This window comes from Salmo trutta, chromosome 12, assembly GCF_901001165.1.
Source record: "Salmo trutta chromosome 12, fSalTru1.1, whole genome shotgun sequence".
Taxonomy (NCBI): domain Eukaryota; kingdom Metazoa; phylum Chordata; class Actinopteri; order Salmoniformes; family Salmonidae; genus Salmo; species Salmo trutta.
In genome coordinates this window covers 50,515,714-50,531,335 of record NC_042968.1, presented here as the reverse complement: position 1 = coordinate 50,531,335, position 15,622 = coordinate 50,515,714, and the positions used below count along the sequence as shown (strand labels likewise).

At 41.4% G+C, this 15,622-nt stretch overlaps 1 protein-coding gene across 3 annotated transcripts in view; it reads right to left on the bottom strand.

Moving 5' to 3' along the window:
- The window catches only part of LOC115203741 (rap guanine nucleotide exchange factor 1), a 128,322-nt gene that overhangs the window by 46,998 nt on the left and 65,702 nt on the right, over positions 1 to 15,622 (bottom strand). For all 3 annotated transcript variants that reach the window (XM_029768686.1, XM_029768687.1, XM_029768688.1), the window contains exon 2: positions 6,926 to 7,071. In XM_029768686.1, coding sequence (XP_029624546.1) covers positions 6,926 to 7,071 — 146 coding nt within the window. The remainder of the gene's footprint in view (positions 1 to 6,925; positions 7,072 to 15,622) is intronic.

The following is a 15,622-nucleotide window of genomic DNA, read 5'->3' as shown; positions in this document are numbered from 1 at the left end:
GACATATGATTGGTCATATAAAAACCTTGGGACCCAAATGCATAATGAGTACTCTAACTCCCCCTTGTGGTGGTCTGGAGCAATGAAGCCGTGACACTGGGTACCTCTCAGTCCCGCGGTGTAAGCTCGCAACTTTTAAAGGAGGAACCACTGTACCCAAATACCCTAACTAGGTTTGGGCAATGTCAACATTTGATCTATCGCGATTATGTTCCCATAAAACATTGTTATACACGATGCGATCGTCCCTATTGGCCTATTTTTTATTTTGTATCCCAAAAATTAGATAAAATCAGCTAAAACAACAGTAGGGATATAGCGCAAAATCAAATGCAATCATGACGAAAGATAATGTTGAAAGCCTGGGCAGAGGTTAAGTGCATGCAATGGCAAATCTTTTAAAATATTCCTTTCTGGTGGAAGAGCAGAACAGGTTTGTGTGTCTATGTAGCGTGCACATGATGGAGCAGTGACTGTTTTATCGTCGTGAGCTAGGTTATAGGCCTACATCATGGGCTGGATAGAGTCAGTCTACAGTCTTCAGAACTGGATAATTGCTTTGTTTGCCACATAAAAAATTGAAAAATAAATTATGTTCGTTCTACCCCTCAAAGATGCGATTGAAAATAGCCTAGGCTTAGCTATAAACTTTTACTCTTGAAAGCCATTCGGCTAGAATATTTGGGAAATAAGCTACTTTTCATAACTTTAAATTGTCTTATGATAATGTATATAAACCCTGGATTGCGGATGCTATGTATTGGACAGTGAGAGGTTTTGAAGAGACCGGTTGACCATTTTGGCACTCCCCAGAAGTAGTCCTCCATAGGAATGTATGGAATGCTACAGCATTTAAATTACAATGTTTAAGGACAAAATTACATGTATACAAGTATTTTTTTGTTGTAGTGGGGACATTAATATAAGAATGTTCAAAATAATTATACCTTAAGGAAAATGTTTTATTTTATTTGTTATGAATGGCTTAGTGGTTAGAGCTTAGTGGTTAGAGCATTGGGCCAGTAACCGAACGGTTGCTAGATCGAATCCCCGAGCTGACAAGGTCAAAATCTGTCGTTCTGCCCCTGAACAAGGCCGTCATTGTAAATAAGAATTTGTTCTTAACGGACTTCTCTTGTTAAAGGTAAAAAAAAAAAAAATTAAATGAATGTTTATGTTTAGCTCAAATAACATTACTTAAAAGTATGCATTAAGGTGTCTGTAATAGAATAAACCAAAAAACAAATGTAAACATTAATAAATGCATTTCTATAGTTTCCTAAATAAAATAAATTTACAATGGTGGGGGAGTGCCAAGATGGCGACCCGGTGACTTTAAAACAGCACCCTGTCAGTCAACTAGTGTATATAAATCATTGATTATTGGCCATTTGGTTTTCAACCTCACAAGGAGGGATTTTCCTTGTTCTCTCTTATTACTAGGGACTGTACATTGTTTATAATGAGGGATACCCGGAGAAAATTGGACCTTGGAAATAAAAATGGCCCTCTCTTCAGTAGAAATATATTTTTTCCTGAACCGCCCTGAATGCTTGAAAAAAAAAAAAAAAAAAGACCCTCCCCTATACCCAAAATAATATTTAAAACATAATGTGGATAGCAGAGAACATGCTTAAGCTTTTTGTGCTAATTGAACATTTCTGGGATGTTTAATTTCAGCTTATGAAACATGGGACCAACATGCAGCATGTATATTTTTGTTCAGTGTAGTTGATTTCCTACTAAGTACATTTTTGGGGGAATATTGTTGAATTCCATTTTAATCTCTGGATTCCGTCCGTATACCCCGTAAAGCAGATTTTATAGGGCCCTACATTCATTGTTTGATGGTGAGAAACCCTGCATAAAACGATGAAGCGCGACCTTCAGTCATATTCATGGCCTATCGAATGGCGAGAGAAGGGAATGTTGTCCCGTGTGGCTCAGTTGTAGAGCATGGTGTTTGCAACGCCAGGGTTGTGGGTTCGATTCCCACGGGGGACCAGTATGGAGAAAAAAATGTATGAAATGTATGCATTCAGTACTGTAAGTCGCTCTGGATAAGAGCGTCTGCTAAATGACTAAAATGTAAATGTAAAAATGGAATTAAGGCTGTTTTTTAAAACAGCTAAACACAAGATAGTTAAGGATTGTCATATATATAAAAAAAAAAAATCTTTCTTCTTAATCTTTTTTTTTTTAACCTTTATTTAACTTGGCAAGTCAGTTAAGAACAAGTTCTTATTTACAATGACGACCTACCCCGGCCAAACCCGGACGATACTGGGCCAATTGTGTGCTGCCCTATGGGACTCCCAATCACGGCTGGATGTGATACAGCCTGGATTTGAACCAGGGACTGTAGTGACGCCTCTTGTACTGAGATGCAGTGCCTTAGACCGCTGCGCCACTCGGGAGCCCAAATGCTATAGCCTAATGCTCGACAGAGAGTGAAACAATATTTTCTGACTGGACATTTTGTGCTGCTTTGGTGGAATTCTCCGCTCTGTCTGGCCTACATTCCTCTCTTGTGTTCTATAGGCTACATAATATATTTATTGAAATAGGATATAGTAAATAGGAACAGGCAAATTACTGCTGTGCGCTGCAAGACTGCGCCGCAAGCCATTTTATGCGCAGAGCCAGTCAATTTCAAATAGGCTAAACAATTGTCTGTCACATCACAATGTCGTCACCATCAACGATGCTATCGTAGACGATGTTATCGTAATATCACCCAACCCTAAATCAAACACACAACTCCAGTGTTACAAGCACCACCATGAGAATCCCTATCTAATATGGCACTAAGCCATATACAACACTGTTGGGGAAGTCAAGTCATTATCCTAATAGCCTTGGGAATGAGTGTTCATTAATGAAACTGGCCAGCTTCAGCTCCATACATGTGTGTATGGGTGTCTCCACCAAATGGCACCCTATCCCCTATATAGTGCACTAGGTTTGACCAGGGCTTTATGGGTAATAGTGCACTATATAGGGTATTGGGTGCCATTTGGGAAGCAGCCTGGGTCTCACACTTTGAGGCTAGCACCAATACCCCAGCCAGCCCAGCACAACACAAAGAACCCACGGAACCTCTAACACACAAATCAAATCAAATGTATTTATATAGCCCTTCTTACATCAGCTGATATCACAAAGTGCTGTACAGAAACCCAGCCTAAAACCCCAAACAGCAAGCAATGCAGGTGTAGAAGCACGGTGGCTAGGAAAAACTCCCCTAGAAAGGCCAAAACCTAGGAAGAAATCTAGAGAGGAACCAGGCTATGAGGGGTGGCCAGTCCTCTTCTGGCTGTGCCGGGTGGAGATTATAACAGCACATGGCCTAGATGTTCAAACACACAATATGGCAAAGCAATAGAAAGGCACTGGATGGAAAACAACACACACACACACACAGGTAAACAAGAGCATGGGATAGGTGGGAGAGGTTGGTTTCCCACAACATGCGAGTACACACACTAGCACCCCTCCCACTAGAGCTGGAACGATAAACCGAAAATGAAAGACTCCGACATTGCCCTCCTCTTACCCCAATGTCCTCTTCCCAAAGCCATCGGTAATTTTGGTGATTAGGCTACACAATGTTCCTGATGATTATTTGGTTATAAAATAATTATTTGGTCAACAGTAACGTGCATGAACCTGCTACCCTATTTGAAAGATTAGTGGAATCTGTGTGGGTAGCTGGACAGGTAGGATGACTGACAGTGAGGGTGAACAGGTGGTCACGGGTCAGGTGACAGAGAAATGGATGAGACTGAGGCAGGAATTCCTTTAACCATAAAGTGGTACATTTACTGAGTAGTCTGTGCTGTATAACAAAGGAAACAAAATAACGTGTATCCAATCAAATCCATCATCACAAAGATCTAATCATAACAATCATTCATTGTTAACATCATTTAGGGAATTCAACAATCCAGTTAATTAATAAGTCAATAGGAATCGTCGGTGAGTAATTTAGGCTCGTAACTATTTATCACAAATCATGAAAGAATAATACAAACAGTGATCGGTTATTCAATCTATAAATCGCCATGGTTGGATATCAGAGCCGATCAGTTCAACAAACAATTACTTTCTTATTTCACCCTTTCAAGTGTCTTCATGTGTACACGGAATTTCATTACATATTAACCAGCTGTCAGAGCAGCTGTCAGATCACTGCACCTGTACATAGCCCATCTATAATTTAGCCCAAACTACTACCTCTTCCCCTACTGTATTTATTTATTTTATTTATTTTGCTCATTTGCACCATATTATTTATATTTGAACTTTGAACTTTCTTCAAACTACAAATCTACCATTCCAGTGTTTTTCTTGCTATACTTTATTTACTTTGCCACCATGGCATTTTTTTGCTTTTACCTCCCTTATCTCACATCATTTGCTCACATTGTATATAGTCTTATTTTTTTTTCTACTGTATTATTGACTGTATGTTGTTTACTCCATGTGTAACTCTGTGTTGTTGTATGTTGTCGAACTGCTTTGCTTTATCTTGGCCAGGTCGCAATTGTAAATGAGAACTTGTTCTCAACTTGCCTACCTGGTTAAATAAAGGTGAAATAAAAATAAATAAATAAATAAAACCATACCAATTACATAATTGGCCTATCATTGACCATTCACATTACACAAAATGTTTGAAGCGTGCGCTCCAAGCCGCGCTCCGCGATAATAACTCCAACAACAACTGATGGCCCACACTCCTGATCGCAACAGATAGTTCAGATGAAAGGTTAACAGAGTCGGTGGACTTACGTGGATTCATGGACGCACAGAACTTCTGGATTTGACAGAGTGAAGGAAGAGAAAGCAGCTCGATCAGGCGATGGTGATTTCCTCCTTTTATGGAGTGGAGATCTGTCGGACATTTCCACCTGACCTAATTAAAGCACCCCTGGCCCAGCTGAGTAAGTGGCAATGAATTAAAGGATTATTCCACCAACTCCATGGGCTTTTTCTACACTATTTTTGTTTCACTGCTGGCTCTCACTTTTCAGAATTTTTACAAATTCTCAAATGTCTTGAGTCAATAAGTATTCAACCCCTTTGTTATGACAAGCGAAGTTCAGAAGTAAACAGTTGCTTAACACGTAACATAATGAGTTGCATTGACTCACTATGTGTGCAATAATAGTGTTTAACATGATTTTTGAATGACTACCTCATCTCTACTTCACACATGCAATTATCTGTAAGGTCGCTCAGTCGAGCAGTGAATTTCATACACAGATTAACCACAAAGACCAGGGAGGCTTTCCAATGCCTCGCAAACAAGGGTACCTATTGGTAGATGGGTAAACATACAAAAAGCAGACATTGAATATCCCTTTGAGCATGGTGAAGTCATTAATTACACTTTGGATGGTGTATCAATACACCCAGTCACTACAAAGATGCAGGCGTCCTTCCTAACTCAGTTGCCCGAGAGGAACGAAACCGCTTAGGGATTTCACCATTAGGCCAATGGTGACTTTAGTTACAGAGTTTAATAGCTGTGACAGGAGAAAACTGAGGATGGATCAAAAACATTGTAATTATGCCACAATACTAACCTAATTGACAGCGTGAAAAGAAGGAAGCCTGTACAGAATAAAAATATTCCAAAACATGCATCTTGTTTGCAACAAGGCATTAAAGCAAAAGACTGCAAAAATGTGGCAAAGCAATTCACTTTTGTTCCTGAATAAAAAGTGTTATGTCTGGGGCAAATCTAATACAACACATTACTGAGTAACACTCTCCATATTTTCAAGCATAGTGGTGGCAGCATCATGTTATGGGTAGGCTTGTAATTGTTAAGGACTGGGGAGTTTTTCAGGATAAAAATACACAGAATTGAGAAAATGACAGGAAAAATCCTACAGGAAAACCTGGTTCAGTCTGCTTTCCAGCAGATACTGGGAGATCAATTCACCTTTCAGCAGGCCAAGAAGACAGTGAATGGTTCTGAGTGGTCAAGATACAGTTTTGACCTAAATCCAATCGAAAATCTATGGCAAGACCTGAAAATGGTTGTCTAGCAATGATCAACAACCAATTTGAAAGAGCTTAAGGAATTTTGAAAGAATAATGGGCAAATGTTGCAAAATCAAGGTGTGGAAAGCTCTTCGAGACTTACCCAGAAAGACTCACAGCTGTAATCGCTGCAAAAGGTGTTTCTACAAAAGTATTGACTAAGGGGTGTGAATACTTATGTAAATTAGCCATCTGCATTCATTTTCAATAAATTTGCAAACATTTCTTGAAACACTTTGTCATCATGTGGTATTGTGTGTAGATGGGTGACAAAAAATATATTTAATGCATTTTGAATTCAGGCTGTAACAATATAAAGTGGAATTAGTCACATTGTAGGTAAGTTGAGCAACATTTCAAAATTGAATTGCTACTGTAACTGCTGTTAAAAAAAGAGGATAGACTCCGCTTTATGCGAGTATAACAATTAACAATTATTTCTCAACTCTCAATATTGGCGGAACAGAGCGTGCCATTTGCGGTGAAATTACTGTTAGATCAATTGCATGACTATCTAGCAACAATATCATACTTAGCCAATGTGTTTTGAGTTCCTACTTCCTCAGGTGGTGAATAATGTAGCATAGCCTAGGCCAAAATGCACAAAAGAGATGCTGGCAAATTCATCTAGAAAGAGCCAAAAAGAGAAATCTGATTATTCTGGAACCTATTTTGACATGTTTGCACATCAAAATATCCATCATGAATTCCCTGAACATGTTAGATGAAATAGTCAACTCTTTTTATGTCCTACTTGGCACTGGAAAAGGTCAGTCTAGAGCCCTAACGGAAAGTAACTAACTGTGCCTAAAAAAGGTCAATTTAATCACAATATAACTTTTTGTATTGCTTAGCTCTACCTCCCACCCACCTTATTGACAGGTTTCTCTTGGCTCTTGACGGCTGGCTCGACCTGCAGCTGCTTGCCCTTCTTCGATGGGGTCCTCTTGATCTTTGGAGAGTGGAACCTGTCCTTCAGCTTCATGGTGAAGGAGGAAAGGTGGGAGCGCTGCGAGTCTGAGGAGGAGGAGAGGAAACAGGGAATATACATCAGTCAGAGGAGAAGGAATGGCAGAGAGGGGAGATTGAAGTAGCCTATTAGACATGTAGGACTTTGGCACCATAGTAAATGTCAGAGAAGTAGGCTAAAGCACAGACCAGGATCGTGTACAGCAGCCACAAAACAGTCTGAAACTGGGAGTTACTATCTGAACTTGTCCAAGAGAAAACACACATTTCTGTTTTCTGTTGCAAAGCCTTTTGCTACAGTGCCTTAATGAACACCACCCAGGCTAAAATATAAGGCAGAGAGAAATAATATAATTAGAAGCAGATCAATAAGAGAGAGTGCCAATCAATGATCATAGCTCTGACAAAATACCATTGTTATCTGTTGCAAAGCGTTTTGCTACGGTGCCTTAATGAACACCACCCAGGCTAAAATATAAGGCAGAGAGAAATAATATAATTAGAAGCAGATCAATAAGAGAGAGTGCCAATCAAAGATCATAGCTCTGACAAAATACCATTGTTTTCTGTTGCAAAGCGTTTTGCTACGGTGCCTTAATGAACACCACCCAGGCTAAAATATAAGGCAGAGAGAAATAATATAATTAGAAGCAGATCAATAGAGAGTGCCAATCAATGATCATAGCTCTGACAAAATACCATTGCAGTAGATGTGTGTTTGTATCAGTGCAGTAGGGCCCAGCAGCAGCCAGGCTGGTGTATAGTCCTATCTGTCTGTGTCCAGCTTAGGGTACAACAGAGATCAGGTCTAATCATGTTTACATTTCCACGCTGTCCACAGCATCCCCTGGTTGATAACATTGCTGCTGGTCGCAGTCTGGTCGACTCACTGCCAGGCTCTGCTCCTATCTTGGAGAAGCCAGGCTGATAGTGAGTGCGCAGACACACGCAGCCACGCACGCATACAGCAGCTCACAGACACACAGGCGCTCAAGCATCTGCATACACACGGGAAAAAAGTGTTGTCCTAGACCAAATGTATGAATAATTGTTAAGCATGAGGCAGGTAATATTATAAAATAATGGCTTTTTTATCTAGGTTTAGCGAAATTACTGTAAATCTTACTAAAAATATAATAGCGAGACAATTGGTTATCATCATCATCATCATACAAGGAAATTGGTGTTTTTCATTTGAAATGACAGAATATGACTACTGATTTAAAGACAAGTAACTAAATAATCAGCGAGTCATTTATTCTAAATGGCTATTCTAGACTCAATTCAGGAAACTTGGCGTATGTCGCAAGTCATGACATCACAGGAGAGCCTTTTGAACGTACATTTTGTTTTATCAAAATGCGGGGTTTTTTTGTCAGAAATGCCTTCTCGAACTTTCATGTGCCTTAATATCAAATTTGTATGTCATCTGTAAATACTAATAAAATTGTTAAATTATGAGCCTAGTTGGTTTAGCCACAGAAAAAGTCAGCAACCTTCTCGCTAGCCAAGATTGGCTGAGATAATGAGTGGACTGGACATGCCGAAAGATGAGTTTGGATTGGTCTGCGGTGTTGCATCTTGTCTCTATAAAATGAGCTGCTCGTAAAGCGTAGATAATAACTTTACTGCAGTTTTTTTGAAAGATATTATGTTAGCTACGGAGAACTGCAAATATGTTGCTACTGCTCTCAATAACATTTCTGCCCTGAATTTATCAGGAGCTATCGACAAAGGTCAGTGGGAAAAATGATGTGATGGACTACTTTCTGGACGATCATCGTGCCATGCAATGCGGACTCTCTCATTTCATAACACGTTTTGAAATCAGTGTAACACAACGGGCAAAACAAGCTATGCAAACTAAACGGAAACAACACAGGATGTCTTATAAAAAGGGGTTGCAGTCTGCCGTGAAGCTTTCATCCATGTATACAGGTAAGAATCTAGCTACATACGTTTATTATACATATAGCTATTATACGTTTCTAATTTGGTCAGAAAGTTGTTTTCATTGCAATCTAAAGCTTGCTGTTAGTTAGCCAGCTGGAGTTCGATGGCTGGCTTGCTAACTAACAATGAACCTAGCATTATTTGGTTAGCAAGCTACAGTTATGATAATCAGTTTGTATTGCTAGTAACGTTACTCTATGGATTGGGATTATAGTTAATTTTTTAGCTAGCTAGCTAACGTTAACGTGACATGTCTAAACAAAAGATCCCAAGTTAAAGCTTGCTGTTAGCTAGCTAATGTTAGCTGAGGTTAGGTGGCTGGCTTGCTAGCTAACATTAACTTATGTGTATGAAGTGTGTAACGTTAGTGATGTTCTCAGAATGCCATTTCACATTGCTAGTTATAGCCTAATGTTAACTAGCTAACATTTAACTTATTGGCTAACTTTAGCAAGCTATGACAAATCGGTTTGTATTGCTAGTTAAAACTTGCTGTTAGCTAGCCAGCTGAAGTTAGATGACTGGCTAGCTATGGTAGCTAACATTACCTGTATGAACTGTGTGTAGTGATGTTCTCAGAATGCCATTTCACATCTATTGTATAATAATGCTAAAATATTTGTATCCGGAATTTGTCTTTCAGCATTCATCAGTAGAACACGCCTGACTCTAATCCACCAGTCATACAGTCATCAAAAAGACAGCTAGCCAAAGCAAGCAAAGGCAGCAGTGCGGTCATCAACTACATGCACCATTTCTTCACCAACTACAGCATTAGGAAAACACTTGTGGACCTGAATTGTGATAACGGCAGTGGCCAAAACAAAAACAAGTTTGTGCTCTGGTATTGTGCCTGTTGGACCATGCACAAGCTCCACCACAATCTGGACCTTCACTTCCTGATCACAGGCCACACCAAGTTTGCCCCTGACTGGTGCTTCGGGCTCATCAAGCAGCGCTTCAGAAAGACCAGAGTGAACACTTTGTCTGAGATTGCTGGTGTTGTGAAGGACAGCACCGTGACAGGGGTCAACATCCCACAGCTGCTTGGACTGGAGGATGGTATAGTGCTGGTGGAAAGCTATGGCTGGCAACAACACCTGACTCTGTACTTCAGGCCACTGCCACAGATCAAGCAGTACCAGCACTTCAGGTAAAAAATAAAAATAAAATAATTGTATGTGGTTATTCTTATCTAAACTTGGGAGGTGAATTGATGTTGCGCAGGGTTGTAATGTCTTCTGATTTTTTGTTATTCCCTGTTTTACAGCTTTGATGCTCTGGAGCCTTGTGTTGTCGCCAAGGAGCGTTTGGACTGTCGGGACCAGGTTTCAGCTGCTGCGCAACGCTGACATCCTTCCTCCCATAGATGGTCTGCCTGGAAAAGCACCACCTGGACTGGACACATCTAAACAAACAATTTTTGACAAGATCAGGGAGTTTTGCGATGAAGAGGCTATGGACATCACATGCCCTGCACCAAAGTCAAGTTCAGGACAGAAACAGGCTCTCCGAATATAGATTCCCTTGTTCATGCGTGGTTTGGATGGACCAGTCATCAGCACTCTGCAGTGCCTCTATTCACATGACTCTCTCCACACATGCCAGATGTTGCTGCTACTTTATTATTTTTTTATCCTGCTGCTCAGCCACTTTGATTGCATGCATATAACTACCTCGTCTATCACTGAAATCATTATATTGTTTGTGCACATACGGTATATGTTATATATATTGACACTATATACAGTTGAAGTCGGAAGTTTACATACAGTTTAGTCAAATACATTTAAACTCAGTTTCTCACAATTCCTGACATTTAATTCGAGTAAAAATCCCTGTTTTAAGTCAGTTAGGATCACCACTTCATGAAATGTCAGAATAATAGTAGAGAGAATAATTTATTTCAGCTTTCATTTCTTTCATCACATTCCCAGTGGGTCAGAAGTCTACATACACTCAATTAGTATTTAGTAGCATTGCCTTTAAATTGTTTAACTTGGGTCAAACATTTCGGGTAGACTTCCACAAGCTTCCCACAATAAGTTGGGTGAATTTTGGCCCATTCCTCCTGAAAGAGCTGGTGTAACTGAGTCAGGTTTGTAGGCCTCCTTGCTCGCACACACGTTTTCAGTTCTGCCCACAAATGTTCTATAGGATTGAGGTCAGAGCTTTGTGATGGCCACTCCAATACCTTGACTTTGTTGTCCTTAAGCCATTTTACCACATCTTTGGAAGTATGCTTGGAGTCATTGTCCATTTGGAAGACCAATTTACAACCAAGCTTTAACTTCCTGTCTTGAGATGTTGCTTCAATATATCCACACAATTTTCATTCCTCGTGATTCCATCTATTTTGTGAAGTGCACCAGTCACTCCTGCAGCAAAGCACCCCCACAACATAATGCTGCCACCCCCGTGCTTCACGGTTGGGATGGTGTTCTTCGGCTTGCAAGCCTTCCCCTTTTTCCTCCAAACGTAACGATGGTCATTATGGCTAAACAGTCCTATTTTTGTTTCATCAGACCAGAGGACATTTCTCCAAAAGTACGATCTTTGTCCCCATGTGCAGTTGCAAACCGTAGTCTGGCTTTTTTATGGTTTTGGAGCAGTGGCTTCTTCCTTGCTGAGCGGCCTTTCAGGATATGTCGATATAGGACTCGTTTTACTGTGGATATAGATACTTTTGTACCTGTTTCCTCCAGCATCTTCACAAAGTCCTTTGGGATTGATTTGCACTTTTCGCACCACACTACATTAATCTCTAGGAGACAGAAAGCGTCTCCTTCCTGAGCGGTATTTTTTTATATCACCTTTATTTAACCAGGTAGGCAAGTTGAGAACAAGTTCTCATTTACAATTGCATAGGTCTGTAGCAGTTTGGGTCTAGACTGTCTCCCCCTTTGAAGAGGGGGATGACTGCGGCAGCGTTCCAATCTTTGGGTATCTCAGACGATACGAAAGAGAGGTTGAACAGGCTAGTAATAGGGGTTGCAACAATTACGGCGAATAATTTTATAAAGAGAGGGTCCAGTTTGTCTAGCCCAGCTGATTTGTAGCGGTCCAGATTTTGCAACTCTTTCAGAACATCAGCTATCTGGATTTGGGTGAAGGAGAAATGGGGGAAGTTTGGGCAAGTTGCTGTGGGGGGTGCAGGGCTGTTGACCGGGGTAGGGGTAGCCAGGTGGAAAACATGGCCAGCCGTAGAATAATGCTTATTGAAATTCTCAATTATAGTGGGCTTATCGGTGGTGACAGAGTTTCCTATCCTCAGTGCAGTGGGCAGTTGGGAGGAGGTGTTCTTATTCTCCATGGACTTTACAATGTCCCAGAACTTTTTAGAGTTTGAGTTGCAGGAAGCAAATTTCTGTTTGAAAAAGCTAGCCTTGGCGTTTCTAACTGCCTGTGTGTATTGGTTTCTAACTTCCCTGAAAAGTTGCATATCGCGGGGACAGTTCGATGCTAATGCAGAACGCCACAGGATATTTTTGTGTTGTTTAAGGGCAGTCAGGTCTGGGGAGAACCAAGGGTTAAATCTGTTCCTGGTTCTAAATTTCTTGAAAGGGGCATGCTTATTTAAGATGGTGAGGAAGGCATTTAAAAAAAATAACCAGGCATCCTCTACTGACGGGATGAGGTCAATATCCTTCCAGGATACCAGGGCCAGGTCGATTAGAAAGGCTTGCTCGTTGAAATGTTTCAGGGAGCGTTTGACAGTGATGAGTGGAGGTCGTTTGACCGCTGACCCATGACGGGTGCAGGCAATGAGGCAGTGATCGCTGAGATCTTGGTTGAAAACAGCAGAGGTGTATTTAGAGGGCACGTTGGTTAGGATGATATCTATGAGGGTGCCCGTGTTTACGGCTTTGGGGTTGTACCTGGTGGGTTCATTAATAACTTGTGTGAGATTGAGGGCATCAAGCTTGGATTGTAGGATGGCTGGGGTGTTAAGCATGTCCCAGTTTAGGTCACCTAGTAGCACGAGCTCTGAAGATAGATGGGGGGGCAATCAGTTCACATATGGTGTCCAGAGCACAGCTAGGGGCCGAGGGGGGTCTATAGCAGGCGGCAACGGTGAGAGACTTGTTTTTGGAGAGGTGGATTTTTAAAAGTAGAAGTTCAAATTGTTTGGGTACAGACCTGGATAGCAGGACATCTCTGCAGTAGATTGCAAAACCGCCCCCTTTGGTCGTTCTATCTTGTCTGAAAACGTTGTAGTTAGGGATGAAGATTTCAGAGTTTTTGGTGGACTTCCTAAGCCAAGATTCAGACACAGCTAGGACATCCGGGTTGGCAGAGTGTGCTAAAGCAGTGAATAAAACAAACTTAGGGAGGAGGCTTCTAATGTTAACATGCATGAAATCAAGGCTATTACGGTTACAGAAGTCATCAAAAGAGAGCGCCTGGGGAGTAGGAGTGGAGCCAGGCACTGCAGGGCCCGGATTCACCTCTATATCCCCAGAGGAGCAGAGAAGAATGAGTATGAGGGTACGGCTAAAAGCTATAAGAATTGGTTGTCTGTGACGTCCAGAATAGAGAGAAAAAGGAGCAGGTTTCTGGGGGCGATAAAATAGCTATAGCTAAGGTATAATGTACAGACAAAGGTATGGTGGGATGTGAATACAGAGGAGGTAAACCTAGGCATTTAGTGATGATGAGAGAGATATTGTCTCTAGAAACATCATTGAAACCAGAAGATGTCATAGCGTGTGTGGGTGGAGGAACTGAGAGGTTGGATAAGGTATAATGAGCAGGGCTAGAGGCTCTACAGTGAAATAAGCCAATAAACACTAACCAGAACAGCAATGGACATGGCATATTGACATTAAGGAAAGGCATGCTTAGCCGAGTGATCAAAGGGTCCAGTGAGATTCAGACAGCTAGCCGGGCCATAGGTAGCAAGCTGGTGGAAGATGGAGGGAGGTCTATTTTTAGCCACCTCGTGCGTTTCCGTCTGTGGGTTAGTGGGGTTCCGTGTGGAAGGGGGGACCAGTCCAAGTTGGCAAAATAGTTAGTTATAGTGGCCCAAGAAAAGTGTCCGATAGACCTATTCAGATCGCAGCCGATAAGACAGCTAACGATTAGCGGGCCGCAGATGGGCGATCAGGTTACGTCGCGACGGAGGGGCCAGTTGGATAACTCCCTTGGGCATAATAACGTCGGTGGTCCAGTCGTGAAGGCCCGATGGGGCTCCGCATCGGCAGTAAAACGGGTCAGGATAGGTGATTGTAGCCCAGGAGACACTTCAGCTGGCTAGCTCAGGAAAAGCCCATGAGTGGCTGACGGAACTCTTCAGCTGGCTAGCTCCGGAATAATGTGCGTTAATTCCGGGACCGACGTTGCCAATAGTCACTCAGGTAGCAGCTAGTTAGCTGCAAGATCCAGGTGTAAATGTCCAGAGCCTGCGGTAGAAATCCGGGGAAAGGAGAGAGAATAGGTCCGGTATGCTCTGGTCTGAGTGGCGCTGTACAAAAACTGGCAATAGCTTTTCGAGCTAATGGATAGCTGAGGACAGCTAACCGTGGCTAGCTGAACTCCAACGTTAGCCAGTGAAAATGGCTAACCTCTGGCTAGCTTCTGTTGTGGATTTCAGATTTGAGGTAAATAATACTTTCTTTTTTAAATTGGTGAGGCGGGTTGCAGGAGTGCGCTTTGAGGTTGAGTTTTTAGAAGAAAAAATGTAAAAAGATACGAAGAAAAATATATAAATATATATATATATACACACGGGACACGACAAGAGGAGGGTAAAGGACGTCTGAACTGCTACGCCATCTTGGAAATAAATAAATACAGTAGGGAAAGCGGTAGTTGTTTGGGCTAAATTATAGATGGGCTATGTACAGGTGCAGTGATCTGTAAGTTGCTCTGACAGTTGGTGCTTAAAGCTAGTGAGGGAGATAAGTGTTTCCAGTTTCAGAGATTTTTGTAGTTCGTTCCAGTCATTGGCAGCAGAGAACTGGAAGGAGAGATGGCCAAAGGAGGAATTGGCTTTGGGGGTGACCAGAAAAATATAGCTGCTGGAGCGCGTGCTGCCTGTATGACGGCTGCATGGTGTTTAAACGTGCATGCTATTGTTTGTACAGATGGACGTGGTACCTTCAGGCGTTTGGAAATTGCTCCCAAGGATGAACCAGACTTGTTCTACAATAGTTTTTCTGAGGTCTTGGCTATTTTCTTTTGATTTTCTCATGATGTCAAGCAGAGGCACTGAATTTGAAGGTAGGCCTTGAAATACATCCACAGGTACACCTCCAATTGACTCAAATGATTTCAATTAGCCTATCAGAAGCTTCTAAAGCCATGACACAATTTTCTGGAATTTTCCTAGCTGTTTAAAGGCACTTTCAATTTAGTGTATATAAACTTCTGATCCACTGGAATTCTGATACAGTGAATTATAAGTGAAATAATCTGCCAAAACTATAGTTTGTTAACAAGAAATTTGTGGAGTGGTTGAAAAACGAGTTTTAATGACTCCAACCTAAGTGTATGTAAACTTCCGACTTCAACTGAATGCATGCATGCATACATGTATGTATGTATATATATTGCTACTATGCAAGTAACCATTTGGCTGTCCATCCACTTAGGAAGACTTAGCGAAATATCGATATATAAAATGAATATTGATATGTGTGGTCAT